The sequence below is a fragment of the Rhinopithecus bieti genome, unplaced genomic scaffold (genome assembly GCF_001698545.2).
Source record: "Rhinopithecus bieti isolate Rb0 unplaced genomic scaffold, ASM169854v2 scaffold_11488, whole genome shotgun sequence".
NCBI classification, from domain to species: Eukaryota; Metazoa; Chordata; class Mammalia; order Primates; family Cercopithecidae; genus Rhinopithecus; species Rhinopithecus bieti.
The window spans coordinates 1,472,938-1,489,894 of NW_016806879.1; the positions used below are offsets into that span (position 1 = coordinate 1,472,938).

The window sequence follows — 16,957 nt, forward strand, 5'->3', positions numbered from 1 at the left end:
AACTATATATATATATATATATATAAAGTACAGAATACTATAATACTGTAACTATGGTATGTAAATCACTTTTATTTTGGTATAGAAATTAAAGACAAAAGTATAAAATAACTATAAAATTTGTTAATGGAGACAATATAAAAGATGTAATTTGTGACACCAATAACATAAAAGGGGTCATAAAACAGCAGAGTTTTTGTATGCAATGGAAATTAAGTTATCAATCAAAACAGATTGTTTTGTTTTACATAAGCCACATGGTAATCACAAAGAAATACCTGTGTAAGACATACAAGGAAATGAGAAATTCATTTCTCAAACTATATGACTACAAAAAGAAAAAAAAGTCAATGAAATATAAAGGATGACAAGAGTGGAAAAGAGGAGCAAAAAAGTTGTAAGACAGAGAACAGTTTACAAAATGGCAACAGCAAGCACGGTTGACCCTCCACATCTGTGGGTTCCACACCTGCAAATTCAACCAACTGCACACTCAACCAACTGCACACTCAACCGTGGATCAAAAATATTCAAAAGAAATAACAAATAATACAACAATTAAAAAACAACTGAGATATAGTATAACAAGTATTTACATAGTCTTGACATTGTTTTCGGTATTATAAGTAATCTAGAAATAATTTAGAGCATATGAAAGGATGTGTGGGGTGGGGGAGACATACCTAATGTAAATGATGAGTTAATGGGTGCACCACACCAACATGGCACACGTATACATATGTAACAAACCTGCACGTTGTACACATGTACCCTAGAACTTAAAGTATAATTAAAAAAAAAAAAAAGGAAAGAAAAAAAAAGAAAGGATATGTGTAGATTATATGCAACTACTATGCCATTTTATATGAGACTGAGCATCTGCAGATTTTGATATCCACAGAGGGTCCTACAACAGTCATCCCATGGATACAAAGGGATAATTGTACTTCCCTATTTTATTTTATTTATTTTTTGAGAAAAGGTCTCACTCCTAATGCCCGGGCTGGAGTGCAGTTGCAAAATCATAGCTCATTGCAGCCTTGACTTCTCAGACTCACTCCCACCTCTGCCTCTCAAGTAGCTGGGACTACAGGTGTGCACTACCACACCTGTAAATTTTTTTAGTAGAGAAGGGGTTTTGCCATGTTGCCCAGGCTGGTCTCGAACTTCAGGCCAGGCGCGGAGGCTCACGCCTATAATCCCAGCACTTTGTGAGGCCAAGGTGGGCGGATCACGAGGTCAGGAGATTGAAACCATCCCGGCTAACACGGTGAAACCCAGTCTCTACTAAAAATACAAAAAATTAGCTGGGCATGGTGGCAGGCGCCTGTAGTCCCAGCTACTCGGGAGGCTGAGGCAGGAGAATAGCATGAATCCGGGAGGCAGAGCTTGCAGTGAGCTGAGATCACGCCACTGCACTCCAACCTGCGCAACAGAGCGAGACTCTGTCTCAAAAAAATTAATAATAATAATAATAAAATAAAATAAACTCCCCAATCAAAAGACATGAAATGGTTGAATGAATTTCTAAAAAAAGATTCAACTATATGCTGTACAAGAGACATTTTATTAAAACCTGGAAATCAACAGCAAAAGAAAAGCTGGAAAATTCACAAATATGTGGAACTTAAACAACACACTCTTGAATAATCAATGAGTCAAAGAAGACATCAAAAGGAAAATTAGAAAATATCTTGAGACACGCCGGGAATGGTGGCTCACGCCAGTAATCCCAGCACTTTTTGGAAAGCTGAGGCGGGAGGATCACTTGAGGCCAGGAGTTTGAGACCAGCCTGAGCAACATAGTGAGACCCTGTCTCTACAAAAAAAAAAAAAGAAGAAGAAGGAAAACAACAAAAAACAAATAAAAAGGAAACATCCTGAGACAAACTACAACCCAACATATACAAAATTATGAGATGCGACAAAAGCAGTACTAAGAAGGAAGTTTATAGTGTAAACGCCTACATCAAAACAGAATAAAGATCAAGTCCCTGGGTCTATAGGAAAAAAAAAAAAGAATAAAGATAGGGATGGGGGTAGGAGGGGAAGATAGAGGCAAAGTTAGTTATTTTGTAACAGCAGGATAGGAAAAAAGAATAATAAGTTCCAGTGCTCTATTACATATTAGAGTGACTACAGCTAATAACACTGTACTGTGTATGTCAAGATGGCTAGAAAAAGATCTCGAAAAGTTATCAACACAAAGAAATGATAAAGATTTGCGGTGATGGACATGCTAACTACGCTGATTTGATTACACAATGTACACAAGTATTAAAACATTATACTGTACCCCCATAAACACGTACAATTATTATATGTCCGTTATAAACAAAACAAAGAGCTCAAGATACTATGTGACCACGAAAGGCATTAAAGACTAAAGAACGGGGAGAAGGGGCGCCCAGAGGAAGTTGGGCTAACCCCGCCTGGGACGTAGGTGAGAGATGAATTGAGTCTTGGAAGATGACTTATCGTTTAAGCAGTTATTTTCAGACTGGCACACAGTAGGCTCACCAAAGAATGGAAGCGACCTTTATTTCCTGAGCTGCAGAATCGGCCTCTCCCTGGGCCTGCCCTTGCCCTAGGCTATCAGGCAGACGAACGCTCCCCAAGATAGAGACCACAGAAGAAGACACAGCGTAATCCGCGCTGCCGCCCGCCCCGGACGCTAGAACGTTCTCTCTCCTCACCTGCGATGAAATCGAGAACACTGTGGACACCGCCATTTTCCCCACCTGCACCGGAAACCGGCTGCCCGGGCACTTCCGGGAACTCCTAGCCGCACGGCCAGCCGACTACGGCAGCCACGGAGGACCTGAGACGGAAGGTGCGTCCTTGCGTATGCCGGAAGTGGCGGTGCGTGTGACGCCGGCGGCGGGGGGGCGGGACCTGGGGCGGAGAGCGGTTCGCGCGCTTCGGGCCTAGTCCGGACTCGCCGCTGCCGCCGCCATATTCCCGGTAACGGGGGCGCGCGGCCGGGGGCAGGTTGGGCCGGAAGAGGGGTCCGGGCCGGTGCTGAGGCGGGGAGGGGGTCGGTTGAGATGGGACGGCCGGAGTCTGCGGGCGGAGGGAGGCGCTGGCCTTTGAGGGAGGGGGCAGAGAGAGCGCCGGGCCGGGTGTGTGGGGAGGGAGCGGGGCGGGCCTAGCTGGGGGCGAAGAGTAGGCCTGGGTGGGGAGCAGAGGCAGCTGGAGTAGCTTGACACCCGGGGGCCCTGGCCGGAGCCGCTTTGGGGCCTAGGCAGGTGCGACGGACAGGGGCTGCGGGCTTCGCCGCGGTCTTTCTTCGCAACGCGGTCCTAGGGCCCCTAGGAGCCGAAGGTGGGACTTTTCCGTCGCGCCATAGGCAGCTGCGACGCCGACGCGGCGCTACCCGGGTCGGGCCCGAGGGTGATGGGCAGCGACCCCCGGTGGCCTGGGAGAGCGGGGGGCGGCGCGAGGCCGGGGGCGGGGCGGAGCGGGTGGGGCCGAGCTCGGGCCGCTAGGATGCTGCGTCTCTGGAGATGGGAGGTTAGCAACCATTGCCCTCCTCCCAGGCCAGGACCCTCGTGCCTTCTAATTCTTGCATTTTTCCGAATCCCGCAGTGGCATCTTCCTTACTTTGTCCATCCTCCGGGCTCGCGATCTTCCTTCCGGAGCCATGTCAGAAGGAGTGGACTTGATTGATATATATGCTGACGAGGAGTTCAACCAGGTGAGGGGTCATCAGGAGCTTTGGGATTTTCCTTGATCATCTGAGGAATCATTTTCAGCAAACTGGCAGTGGTTTCAAGCTGTACCAGTCCTAGGCTTGAACACACGTCTATCCGGTCTAAAATTTTTCCCCTGCAGAAACTTTAAAGACTACACTCCGTTCCTCTTTATGTTAATTTGAAACTCCAGGCTTAATTTTAAAGGCTTTGATTTAAGAGCAAATAAAAAGCAGGTGTAATAGAATGGTGAATCAACCTGTGGAATTTACTCCCCAAGAAGCCAAAGTTGGATGTCAGACTAACCACACTTAAAAATCAAAAGTACATTTGCTACAGTATTCATGAGGACAGTGTTGATACCTGTTCCTTTACATTCTCAGCCTGCAGCTGGAGAAGTATAGTCCCCTCCACCAAAACAGTGCAAAAACAAAGTAGAAAAGATAACTTTAACATTTAGTTTCAACTCCATTCCAATTAAGTTTTACTTGCTTTTATAAGTAGTTTGACTCCAGTCATGAGAAGTCCACAGGCATTTTGGTATAATAAATTGTATTGATTAACTTTAGTTTTTCTAGAGGGAATAAAAGGGTAAAGACGTTAGACACGCCATTTAGAAGACAGATACAGACTCATGCACATACCCTCAGTTGGATTTGTTTTTATTGTACCAGGGAACATTATACAGAAATTTATCTAGAGCTGGGCACGGTGACTCTTGACTGTAATCTCAGCTGCTCCGGAGGCTGAGATGGGAAGATTGCTTAAGGCCAGGAGTTCAATACCAGCCAAGGCAACATAACAAGACCCAGTCTCTACAAAAATGTAAAAAAAAAAAAAAAAAAAAAAAAACACAACTAGATGTGGTGGCTTGTGCCTGTAGTCCCATCTGCTCTGGAGAGTGAGGCAAGAGGTACTCCCTGAGCCCAGGAGTGCAAGGCTGCAGTGAGCCATGATTGGGCTGCTGCATGCTATCCTGGGCAACAGAGCAAGATCCTCCTGACTTAAAAACAAGAAAAATTCTCTCGAAGGAGTAATCTTCCATGCAGTTCAGTTTTTCAGTCTTGCGGTCAGTTCTCAAGAATGTTCCAAAGTTTGTATTGAAAACTTACTAATACGTTGCCTGGGTTATTTTCAGCACCATTCTACATAAGTTAAGCTGGCTCTTCCCATTTGCATCTTCCCATGGGTACACATAAGGACCTGGTAAGAGCATGTAATGAATAGGCTAGAAAAGGAATGTTCCCTGGTTGGACCCTGACTTTGATATGAGGCAACAGAAGAGGCGGATACATGCCATTTATTTTTCACTTGGCATAAGTTTACATTAAACTCTATTTTTTGATGCATTATGGATTTGTAACATGGAAATTATAAACCATACACAAAAGTAGAATAATGTAATGGTCTTGTACCCATTATACAGCTTCACCAATTATACATTTTAATGGCAGGTTTCTTGTCTCTGCTCTGGTTAACTGTGGTCCTTTAAATATAGCTGCTGATTGTCTTAAATACATGAATTTTCCTTTTTTTTTTCTTTTTTGTTGAGATGGAGTCTCTCTGTCACCCAGGCTGGAGTGCAATGGCACGATCTTGGCTCACTGCAACCTCTGCCTCCCAGGTTCAAGCGATTCTCCTGCCTCTGCCTCCTGAGTAGCTGGGAGTAGTGGGCCACCACGCCTGGCTAATTTTTGTATTTTTAATCGAGATGGGGTTTCACCATGTTGGCCAGGTTGGTCTCGAATGCCTGACCTCGTCATCTGCCCGCCTTGGCCTCCCAAAGTGCTTGGATTACAGGCATGAGCCACTGTGCACAGCAAAAAAAAAATTTAATTTTAAATAAATCCAATAGTTATGGATAAAAGAGGAAAGTTCCAGATGTTAATTTAGTTGCAAAATCATTGTTTTCCATATTCACTTGAATCAGACTTTTACTACCTTAAAAAAAAAAAAAACAGTCTTGCTGTGTTGCCTAGGCTGGTCTCTCAACTCCTGAGCTTAAAGTGATTCTCCCACTTCAGCCTCCCAAACTGTTGGGATTACAGGTGTGAGCCACTCTGCCCAGTTCAGACTTTTTGCAGATTATGTTTTTTCCCCACTAAGATAACAAGAGCGCTCCTTAATTCTTCTCTTTTTTTTTCTTTTTGAGACAGAGTCTCTCTTTGTCACCAGACTAGAGTGCAGTGGCACCATCTTGTTTCACTGCAGCCTCCGTTTCCCGGGTTCATGTGGTTCTCCTGTCAGCCTCCTGAGTAGCTTGAGCTACAGGTGCACGCCGCCACGCCCAGCTAATTTTTGTATTTTTAGTAGAGATGGAGTTTTACCATGTTGGCCAGGATGGTCTCAATCTCTTGACCTTATGATCCGCCCACCTCGGCCTCCCAAAGTGCTGGGATTACAGGTGTGAGCCGTCACACCCAGCCGCCTTCTCTGTTATTAATGAAAAGCTTTTCCCTTTCTAATTTCTTATCTGTGGATTGATAATGGTGCCATTCATTTCATTTTGAGAAATAGGCAGAATCCATTGTCCAGTGGTACTGCTTTGTTAGAGTAGAAGTTATTGACCTCGACAGTTTGTTCTCTGGTCTCCTCTGTTAAAAAGGACTTTTTTACAGGTCTAAGACAGGCTAAAGATAGTATGTGGACTTTAATAGATGTATATATCCAACAGGCAATATTTGACACTGGGCAAGCTGAAGAAAGTGTGCATTTTGAATATCTTATGTTTTGTGGAAGGTGATGGGATGAGTGCTTCCCCCCACACACATGCAAATTAGTTATTTTTGACAAAGTTAGCATTAGTGTCATCTGGAACCTACAGAAATTATTAAAAAACAAAAACAAACTTTGGCTACAATTGTTAGAAGCTGGCTTAGTCTGAAGGCACCCAGTACAAATTGTGTTTTAGAATGTTACCGATTTTGCCCCAGGCTGGCCTATGCACAGGAAGCACTTGATGTACACTTTGCTCCCCAAGGAAAATTAATATTTTTCCTAGATGGAACCCTATGGTGCTTATTCCCTGATCTCTTAGAGCACTTGCTGCAAAAGCCTTTTTTGCCAGAGCTACTTTATTCCTGTAACATAGGGAGTCCTGGGATTCACACTGGCTCTCTTGGACCAGGGAGAACTCTGGAAAGGTGACTGAGATCAGTTGTTCTGCTGGGAGTTTTGGCTTCTCATACTGAGACAGGCTTTGCACAGTGTGCCCAGTTCTCTTCCTTACGTCCATCAACAAGTATTTATTGAGCTACTTGTATTTGCTAAGCACTGTGCCAGGACTAGTGAAGTAAAAGGAAAAAAAAAGGGTCCCTGTACTCAAAACAGATTCCACTCCTGGTGGGTAGGGGTGGTGGACAATGGCAAGGTACAATGAAGGACAAGGAGGGTGTAAAGTGAGAACTGTGGAAATGATCATTATAAAGCCAAAATTTTTTATTAAGCCTTGGTTACAATTAAAAGAAACAATGGTATCAAGTTGGTTGCTCTGAGAAAAATAAATCATAGGCTAGTTACTTCCCTCAGTGGGATATCAGGAAGAAGAGGGTGGAGGGTAGGAACATTGAGCAGACAAGTGGAGAAGATCTTATTTAAATTGAAAATCACACACGTTCTCTTTTGTTTACAGAGAAGCAAGAAGTTTCATGAGACAGTCACAGTTCTTTCTGTGCTATTGAACACAAAATTATTTGAGATAGTTGTTCAATATTAAATATATGTTTCATGTTTAATCTCCCTGGAATGAAACTTTGAACATCAGTGCATGTAAAATGTACTTTTCACTTAATTTATAGAATTTGATTTTACTTTAATCTATCACTGCATAAATCGCCTGAGAAAAATCTCTGGCCCTTAACTGTGTTTCTGTTTTATTAGCTGAACAAGTAAAATGAATTGTGATGCTGGGGGATTAAAATCCAAACAATTTGATACCTTGTTTCTTCAGTAGAGTCCTCAACAGTCTTGCCCTGTGCAGTTCCCACCAACTTCTTTGAACTGAGACTCTATGGCCCACAGAGACCATTTAAATCTTGTGATAATTTTGTATTCATTCAGTCCTTTTGTTTCTAAAAGTGGTAGCCATACCAAGATCCTCCAGGATCTAGTCTATCCTATTCTTTAAGGGATCTTAAAACAGTAGATTGGTTGCCTACGCTTATAGTATGAAGGGTTTCCTGGTGATGCATTTGGTCTCTGAGCTGTCCAAATCTGCATATTAGTCCACTACTCAATTTTCAGTGATAATTTTTACATTAGAAATTTTAGACACATATATCTGAATTACAGATACTGCATGGAAGGGAATCTCAATTTGGTTCCATTTGATTATCCGAGATAATGTGTCTCCTTATTCCCTTTAAGTTTCATTTGAAAATCCTTGATTTAAAAAAAAGAAGGCTGGGTGCGGTGGCTTACTCCTATAATCCCAGCACTTTGAGAGACTGAGGTGGGTGGATCACCTGAGGTCCGGAGTTCGAGACCAGCCTGGCCAACATGGTGAAACCCCGTCTCTACTAAAAATACAAAAATTAGCTGGATGTGGTGGGGCACACCTGTAATTCCAGCTGCTCTGGAGGCTGAGGCAGGAGAATCACTTGAACCCAGGAGGCAGAGGTTTCAGTGAGCTGAGATCACGCCACTGCACTTCAACCTGGGTGACAAAGTGACACTCTATCTCAGAAAAAAAGGAGAATCTTGGTGTGAAGTAGTGCTTTCTAAGGATTTGAGCATTGGATAGGATCAAGTGATGTATATAAATCCTTTCTCTACCTTGAACCACAGAAGCAACTCACCATACCTGGTACATGAATAGAAGAGTGATTTTGTCTAGAGTTGGGATGGTTTTGAGACATAAGAGCTATGAAATATTTTATGGTGATTACTTACACATAAAATGTTTTCCCACTTACTAGCCCTAGCTGACCTCATCTTACTTTATTATCCACCCTGTCCTCTGCAGTGTTAGCTTCTCTCCTCATTCTTTATATGCTGATCCTTTTTGTGTACAATCCTTTCTTATGGGTTTGACCACATGGAACAAGCTTCCTGTGCTTATTTGCCTCACTGATTCCTTTTCTTGTTAAGTTGCCCCGTAAAAGTTTACTCTCTCTTGCTATTCTTTTTCTAACGTTTTTACAAGGGTTAAGCCCTCCTGGTGGGTTTCTTAGAGTGTTTGTAATATTTGAAATTATTTATATGGTTCAGGAAGTAGAATCCTTCCCCCTTCTCTATCAGAACAACCCAAGATTATTCTCTTAGTGTGTGTTTTCTTCCACTGTACTTCACATAAACTAAAAAACTAAAAGATTGTTTTCAAAGGTTCTTATAATACAAGGATTGATCTAAGAGTTAATTTTTTTAGTGAGTCGTCTTCAGATCACTTCAGAATTAGCAGTTCTTGCCGTGATATTGGAGGGAGAAAGTTATGGGAGTCACCTGTCTGTAGTTGCCTTGAAGAAAGTATTTCTTCAGGGTACTGGACAAGTGGCCCAACTTAGGTGTCTCCTTTATTCTCTCTCTAAAAGAATAGCAATGTGAAACTGCTGTAGCATCCTTAAAACACTGAACTACTTGCTGTCTCTGTCATTTTGGAAGCATTGTCTTTAGCATTGTTTGAATGTTTTGTCAAATTCTTGCAATAAAAATAAAATACTTGTCTAATCCTTAAAAAGATTTCTCTGAGGCTAGGCATGGTGGCTCACGCCTGTAATCCTAGCACTTTGGGAGGCCGAGGTGGGCAGAGCACGAGGTCAGGAGTTCGAGACCAGCCTGACCAACGTGGTGAAACCCCATCTCTACAAAAAATACAAAAATTAGCTGGGCATGGTGGCATGCACCTGTAATCCCGGCTACTCAGGAGGCTGAGGCAGGAGAATCTGAACCCAAGAGTCGGAGATTGCAGTGAGCTGAGATGGCGCCACTGCACTCCAGCCTGGGCAATGGAGCAAGACTCTGTCTCCAAAAAAAAAAACAGAAAGATAGATTTCTCTGAGATAATTATGTTTTAGAATCCTGAACACTTTTTTTTTTTTTTTTTTTTTTTTTTTTTTTTTTTTTTTTAATAATAGGGTCTAACTCTGTTGCCCAGGCTGGACTGCAGTGGTCCACTCATGGCTCACTGCAACGTCAGCCTCCCGGGCTCAAGTGATCCTCCTGCCTCTCGAGTAGCTAGGACTAGAGGTTTGTGCCATCATGCCCAGCTAATTTTTGTATTTATTGTAGAGATAGGGTTTCACCACGTTGCCCAGGCTGGTCTGAAACTTTTGGGTACAAGCAGTTTGCCTGTCTCTGTGTCCTAAAGTGCTGGGATACAGGCGTCAGCCACTGCACCTGGCCTGTAAAATCCTAAACATTAAGGTCCCATATTGTAGTAGTAGTAGTAGTAGTAGTTGTAGTTTTAGGGGTTTTGGTATGTAGTAATATATCACATAGGCAGAATGTATAATTTGCACATCTTCTGTAATACATGTTCATATTATAAATGCATACTGTGATACAGTTTATGATATAGGTTCTTGTCGTATTTTCTGGCCCTTATATTTTAGAGAACTTTAACTGTTTTTTGTATATCATTGAATATCGGCTGGGCATGGTAGTCACCCCTGTAATCCCAGCACTTTGGGAGGCCGAGGCCAGTGGATCACTTGAGTCCAGGAGATCCAGACTAGCCTGGGCAACATGGTGAAACCCTGTCTCTACAAAAAATTTGAAAATTAGCTGGGCATGGTTGCGCATGTCTGTAGTCCCCAGTTACTTGGAGGCTGAGGTGGGAGGATCACTTGAGCCCAGGAGGCTGAAGTTGCAGTGAGTTGTAATTGGACCACTGCCCTCCAGCCTGGGTGACAAAGTGAGACCCTGTCTCAGAAAAAAAAAGTACGTCTCCTAGATACATGGCATGGTAATGCATTGGGTCTGTATGTCATTTAAGAAATAGAACTTAGTAGGGGAAAACCGCTGTTGTTATTCCCTTCCCTTTTATTTATTTTTTATTTTCTCTGATGGAAAGATGGGATTGTATACAATGAGTTTAGAGCTTTCCTAAATCATTTGTACCAATCAAGGGATTTAAATCAGTAACTCCCAATCTTTTTTGCATTTTTGTACCCACTTTCATGCTTTTCCTCTGTATTCAGTTTCTGAATAAATTTATTATTAAATAGACAAGTGAATTTTATGTAACACTTGATTTTGGAAATAGCATAAGATGTTGAAAATAAGTTTTCATTAGCTTATCTTAGATATGGTCTTTAGAAGTTGACCTTATTGATCACAGCAGCCCATGCATCTCATTATGCATTCTTCCTTTGCTTGCTTAATCACCCAGTGCCTTTTGATTCTTGCCAGTGGCTAAAGCCATAAACTTTACAGACTGTTACCAGAATCTTGAGAGAAAAAAAAATGTACATAATTTGAATTAAGTGATACAGTTTCAACAGGTTTTTCTTACCTTGTTTCCTAGGGTGGGACAAGGAAGTTTTGTACATGTTTTATCAAGTATTTAACTGGATTGTAATAAACTAGAGTGAAACAGAATGAACAAAATGAAGTTTGCAAACCTACCTTTGCCACCCCCTCATCTCAGGACCCAGAGTTCAACAATACAGATCAGATTGACCTGTATGATGATGTGCTGACAGCCACCTCACAGCCCTCAGATGACAGAAGCAGCAGCACTGAGCCACCTCCTCCTGTTCGCCAGGAGCCATCTCCCAAGCCCAACAACAAGACCCCTGCAATTCTGTATACCTACAGTGGCCTGCGTAATAGACGAGCTGCCGTCTATGTGGGCAGCTTCTCCTGGGTGAGTGTGGGTAACCAAAAATGCTTATGGGTGGCTGGAGGGAGAGCACTGGGAGGTGATGGCATTTTCAGAAACCACTGTTGCACTGTTTTGTGCTCTGATGGGGTTGGATTTCTTTTTCCTGGGATCAGGTTGGATTGATCTCTGAAAGAGAACTATCCTGAGGACGTACTGGTGCCGAAGAAAGCAATGATTAAGTGGGTAGTTGCTTTTTCTGCCATCTTGTTACTGCCCCTGACCCTGGGGCTTTATGTCTAGCAGGGTCATCTGTGGGACGAGATTTCAGAGTGAACACCTTGAACTCTTGGTGGTCATTAGATGGTCCTGTGATAATGGTGGGTGATGGGGATTAAAGACCTTGATAACTCTAGTATACTTGGGGTAGGTGGTGACCGTTGTTCTGCAAGTTATTTTGTCATGTTTTGGGGCTGGTGGTGGGGGTGGTTTTTCCGAGTTAGAAAATATATTTATTGTGGGGAAGTTCTGGCAATGGTCAACTCTAGCCTGTCAGATCTATAATTAAAAAATTGGTAGCTGTCAGTGTTTGAACTGATGACCAGCCAGCCCAAATGGCAGTCAAAGTTACAATAAGTTTTAATCTTCTCAATCTCTAAAGATGGGGATTGGGGGTAAGTGGGTTTGGACTTCTGTATGGCTGAGGACAGTAAGAAAAGTCTGCACTAACTGAAATATTGCCAGGCTTTTGAGTTTCCTCTGGGGGGATTTAGTTGTGACTAGAATCCTGGGTTTGGGGGGCAGGGTCTGGGACATTGGCAGGTGGGGGTATAGCTCTTGACATCTCTTCCTTTTCCATCTTGCCGGCCCCAGTGGACCACAGACCAGCAGCTGATCCAGGTTATTCGCTCTATAGGAGTCTATGATGTGGTGGAGTTGAAATTTGCAGAGAATCGAGCAAATGGCCAGTCCAAAGGGTGAGGTCTGGATTTGAGAAGCCCCTTTTAATTTGTAACCATTGGGATAACAGATCAGCACTATATTTTGGCCCTGAATTTTAATCCCTCCCACCCCTGGCCCAGCTTAATGCCTTGGTTTTGGCAAACTGCCTTAGAAAGGGACCTAGCTGCAATGTGGTAGAACATGCATCTCTTAAGGGGCGAAGAATACTGATTTTTAATTCCAAAAAAAGCAAAGATTTAGGCTCTTTGTTAGTAGTGCTGTGTGTGTGTTTAGTTTAGCAAGATGTCCTTTGCTTTATCGTTTTTTACTAAAAATAGAAGAGAATTTCTTTTTTCTTCTCTTTGTTGTCTACAGATTTCATTCATTTTTAATTTTTCCTTCCTAAGGTATGCTGAGGTGGTGGTAGCCTCTGAAAACTCTGTCCACAAATTGTTGGAACTCCTACCAGGAAAAGTTCTTAATGGAGAAAAAGTGGACGTGAGGCCGGCCACCCGGCAGAACCTGTCACAGTTTGAGGCACAGGCTCGGAAACGTGAGTGTGTCCGAGTCCCAAGAGGGGGTACGTGGAGACCATCTGTATGAAGGGGGGGGATGTTTGTGGGTTTGTTTTCTGTGGTGTAGGCTCAGCCTACAGTGTGGATGAGTTTGGGGGAGGGTGATGGTGGTTGTAAGTGGTGTCATGGTCGACAAGTAGTCCCCAAAATAGGTCTGTATAGAAGAAAGAGCATTGTGCTGGGAGTCAAGTAGGTTCAGGTTGTAGTTTGGTTCTGCCAATAATTCATTGTGTGACCTTGGCCAAGTCACTTTACTGCTTAGGGCCTGTTTCCCCATCTGGACTAGTGACATGATATTTAAAGTTCCATCAGCTCTAAATTCTGTGTTTCTGTCTAAAAATTGGCATATGGTGAATGGGCTTAATTTTTAAGACATGCCTCTTTATAAATTATCAAGAAGCAGCCACCCTGAAATGTAACTAAAAGGTGCCTATAATCTTTTCATAAACGTTCATTGGAAGGATACTGTAAGGAATAAACCAAGAGGAGTGTTGGAGAATAAGAATTGAACAATATTTCTCCAGCATTGTCCAGGGGAGAGGGTGCTCTTTTGATTACCAAATGTTTTAGTCTGCTTGGCAGGTATATCCCATTAGTAAAGAAAGTTAGAGGCCGGGCGCGGTGGCTCACGCCTATAATCCCAGCACTTTGAGAGGCCAAGGTGGGTGGATCATGAGGTCAAGAATTCGAGACCAGCCTCGCCAACATGGTGAAACCCCCATCTCTACTAGGAATACAAAAATTAGCTGAGTGTGGTGACACACGCCTGTAATCCCAGCTACACGGGAGACTGAGGCAGGAGAACTGCTTAAACACGGGAGACGGAGGTTGCAGTGAGCTGAAATCAGGCCACTGCACTCCAGCCTGGGCGACAGAGCAAGACTCCGTCTCAGGGGGTGGGAGAGTTAGGGGCTGGGCGTGGTGGCTCACACTGTAATCCCAGCACTTCGGCAGGCCAAGGCGGGCAGATCACCTGAGGTCAGGAGTTGGAGACCAGCCTTGGCAACATGGCAAAACCCTGTCTCTACTAAAAATACAAAACTTAGCCGGTTATGGTGGCACATGCCTGTAATCTCAGCTGCTTGGGAGGCTGAGGCAGGTGAATCTCTTGAACCCCAGCGGTGGAGGTTGCAGTGACCTGAGATTGCACCACCACCCTCCAGCCTGGGTGACAGAGTGAGTCTCAAAAAAAAAAGAAAACTACACCAGACTACCCTAGTTTGAGGACAGTTTACCTTACATTCATCTTACTCTCTTTATTCCGACTGTACTCACTAAGCCACTTTCTTATGCTAATTTGATTTCCCAATTAGGGTCTCCTACTGGGAAGAGAATGCGCTGACCAGCCGACACAAGTACTCCGGTCTGCTTGGCAGTTATATTTCTCATTGTAAATTAATAAATTGGTGTTCTGGTTTATGAGTCAGTCTCTTGTGAGTTTGGTTAGCATGAGTCAGTCTCCTACGGCCTAGTCACCCTGGTTGAAGCAGGTTTCTGAATCTGAGAAACCTGAGGACTAGACCTTGGATTTTCCTGACCTCATAAAGTGCAGCCACCCTGCAAGGCCCTCCCTGAGACAGTCAGCCACCCTTATTTTCTTTTGCTACAGTGGGAGGAACAGCAAAGTTTCATCACCGATCTTCTGTCACTGCTTAGGTCCAGCTCTCAAAATAGTGCCTTGTATTGATTGGGTTTATCCTCCAGGTAGAAATAGGACCACTTCGCTCTTGCATAGGAACAGCTGTTCTTTTAACTAGATTGACAGCCTAGATAGATTTGGTGTGAACTCTTACTGCTCCATGTTAGAAAGGACACACTTTTCTTCCTTGACAAGTATTTTCAAGTCCCCTCTGTTTTGGAGTCTTTCTGTAATTCACCGCTGACCTTCCTTAGGTATGTAATTTTACAGTTATATTGGGAATAACATTCCTACTTCTATTCAACTGCTTTTCATGTTACCTTTCTTTGCTGAAAAGATTGTGGTAACTGAGTGCAGTTTTTCTCTGTCGTGCTGATGGACCTGGGCTCTGTTAATCACTAAGTAAAGCTGGTGGACTTCCTCTGCATAAAAATGGTTGCCTCTTTTGGGACTTGTAGCCATAGATAAAAAACAGAATCCTTGCAGATGTGACAACAGTAGTAGCTGGGAAAGTGGTTAGCTGTTAGATGACACTTGCCTAATACCTTTTTGTACTTCAGTTTGAGAGAACTCTAGGAAAGAGCCAGTTGCCATGTCTTTGAGACATGAAGAATAAGACAGCATTGACACTGTTTCTGTAATAGAGAAGTCTAGGTGGTTGTCAGCATAATTCATTCCACCTTAGGCTTTACTCAGGAGCTGGGATTAACTATCATGTTCTAGTTTAAGGAGCACTCTTTCCCTCCACACTTGCTGCCAATGGTATCTTTCTATTTCTAAGACTCCCCTAGGGCCATGTGATCTTGTTCTATTGGATTCCACATTAAACAGGCTTAAACTGTTAAACTGGAGAGAAGGAATAAGTTTAATCAAGTGACTTGACAGTGTCAGAATCCATGCTTCCAGCTGTTTAAAACATGTTCTGAGCTCCTGTTGTGCACAGCACCATACTGGCATGTGGTGATGGCGTTCCTGTTAGGCTGCCCTGAGGAGTAGAGGATTTTGGCCATTGAAATGTAGCAGGAGTTCCCCAGATTTGAGACATGGTTTGTAGCAAGCGTTTGCTGAGCACCCTTACTGTCAGCTGCGTGTCATGTGCTCGGGCTGTGGGCAGATCTTTTATTGGCCTATCTCCCCATTTTTCTTTCACTTAACCTTCAATTGTCTAGTCTTTATGCGTGTCTCTTTCTCGCCCTGATTACTGGTTTTAGTATGTAAATAGAAGTGCCATCCAGTTCCTGCCACTCCCTCTCTTCCCCTAAATTCCCTAGCCAACACCCTGTGGCAAAGAGAACATTTCAAGTGTGCAACAGGAAGAGGTTAACTAGTATTGGTTTAAGGAGAGAGGTCCTGAACTCTTCGGGAGATGTGGGGTTTCAAGTCAACTGCAATTCACCTGAACATCAGTGAATACTGTCATTTTCTCGTGGGCTATCAGGATCCTTCTACATTTAAAAATAGAACATATATGTAAGGATAAATTAAATCTGTTCTGAAGCACTTCTGGAGTTCTGGATGAAAAACATTCTTTGACAGGATTTAGGAGGATACTGTTTTTTTGGATTTAATGTCTTTACTGAGTTGCTTCTGACCTTCTCTGAAGCCAAAGAAAAGGCAGATGATTTTACCTTCTTAGCCACTTTAGTCACCTTCCTCTGTAGGGTGTCTGGTAACTCCTGAAGGATGAACTGGTCCTATGGGTTTGTGTAAAGCCTGGGCAGTAACGTTAGTTCTGTTTTGCTTCATAGGAATACCTCCACGGGCCCATTCCCGAGATTCTAGTGACTCTGCTGATGGACGGGCCACACCCTCTGAGAACCTTGTACCCTCATCTGCTCGTGTGGATAAGCCCCCCAGTGTGCTGCCCTACTTCAATCGTCCTCCTTCAGCCCTTCCCCTGATGGGTCTGCCCCCACCACCAATTCCACCCCCACCACCTCTCTCCTCAAGTTTTGGGGTCCCTCCTCCTCCTCCTGGTATCCACTACCAGCATCTCATGCCCCCACCTCCTCGATTACCTCCTCATCTTGCTGTACCTCCCCCTGGGGCCATCCCACCTGCCCTTCACCTCAATCCAGCCTTCTTCCCCCCACCAAACGCTACAGTGGGGCCTCCACCAGATACTTACATGAAGGCCTCTGCCCCCTATAACCACCATGGCAGGTAAGGACTATCTTGTTCCTTTCAGATTTGAGCCAGGGTTAACAAGTGTGTTAAGCATTGTATTCTCCCTGAGAAAGTGAACACTGAATCCTTCTTCTTTCCCTTATGGACATTCTGTTGTCACAGCATTGACTCCTGAGAAGTAGTTTACTATTTGTTAGTGTTTTCATTTGATGTTTTGATTGCA

At 43.6% G+C, this 16,957-nt stretch overlaps 2 protein-coding genes across 12 annotated transcripts in view; one reads left to right on the forward strand and one right to left on the reverse strand.

Moving 5' to 3' along the window:
* Positions 1-2,826, reverse strand: part of SDHAF2 (succinate dehydrogenase complex assembly factor 2) — an 18,061-nt gene extending 15,235 nt beyond the window's left edge. Inside the window, exon 1 of the mRNA XM_017878455.1 lies at positions 2,697-2,826. Within this exon, the coding sequence (XP_017733944.1) occupies positions 2,697-2,732 (36 nt within the window). The 5' untranslated portion in view covers positions 2,733-2,826. The remainder of the gene's footprint in view (positions 1-2,696) is intronic.
* A 26-nt stretch (positions 2,827-2,852) lies between these two features.
* Positions 2,853-16,957, forward strand: part of CPSF7 (cleavage and polyadenylation specific factor 7) — a 28,388-nt gene continuing 14,283 nt past the window's right edge. For 2 of the 11 annotated variants that reach the window (XR_001886773.1, XM_017878444.1), the window contains exons 1-6: positions 2,853-2,964; positions 3,589-3,697; positions 11,278-11,496; positions 12,325-12,428; positions 12,801-12,973; positions 16,356-16,770. Coding sequence is in view for 10 of the 11 variants with exons in the window: in XM_017878444.1 (XP_017733933.1) it covers positions 3,644-3,697; positions 11,278-11,496; positions 12,325-12,428; positions 12,801-12,973; positions 16,356-16,770 (965 nt within the window). In the remaining variant the exon portion in view is untranslated. Of the gene's footprint in view, positions 2,992-3,118; positions 3,325-3,588; positions 3,698-11,277; positions 11,497-11,754; positions 11,832-12,324; positions 12,429-12,800; positions 12,974-16,355; positions 16,771-16,957 lie in introns of those variants that run through there. The other 9 variants (XM_017878453.1, XM_017878454.1, XM_017878452.1 and 6 more) reach the window with 9 other exon arrangements.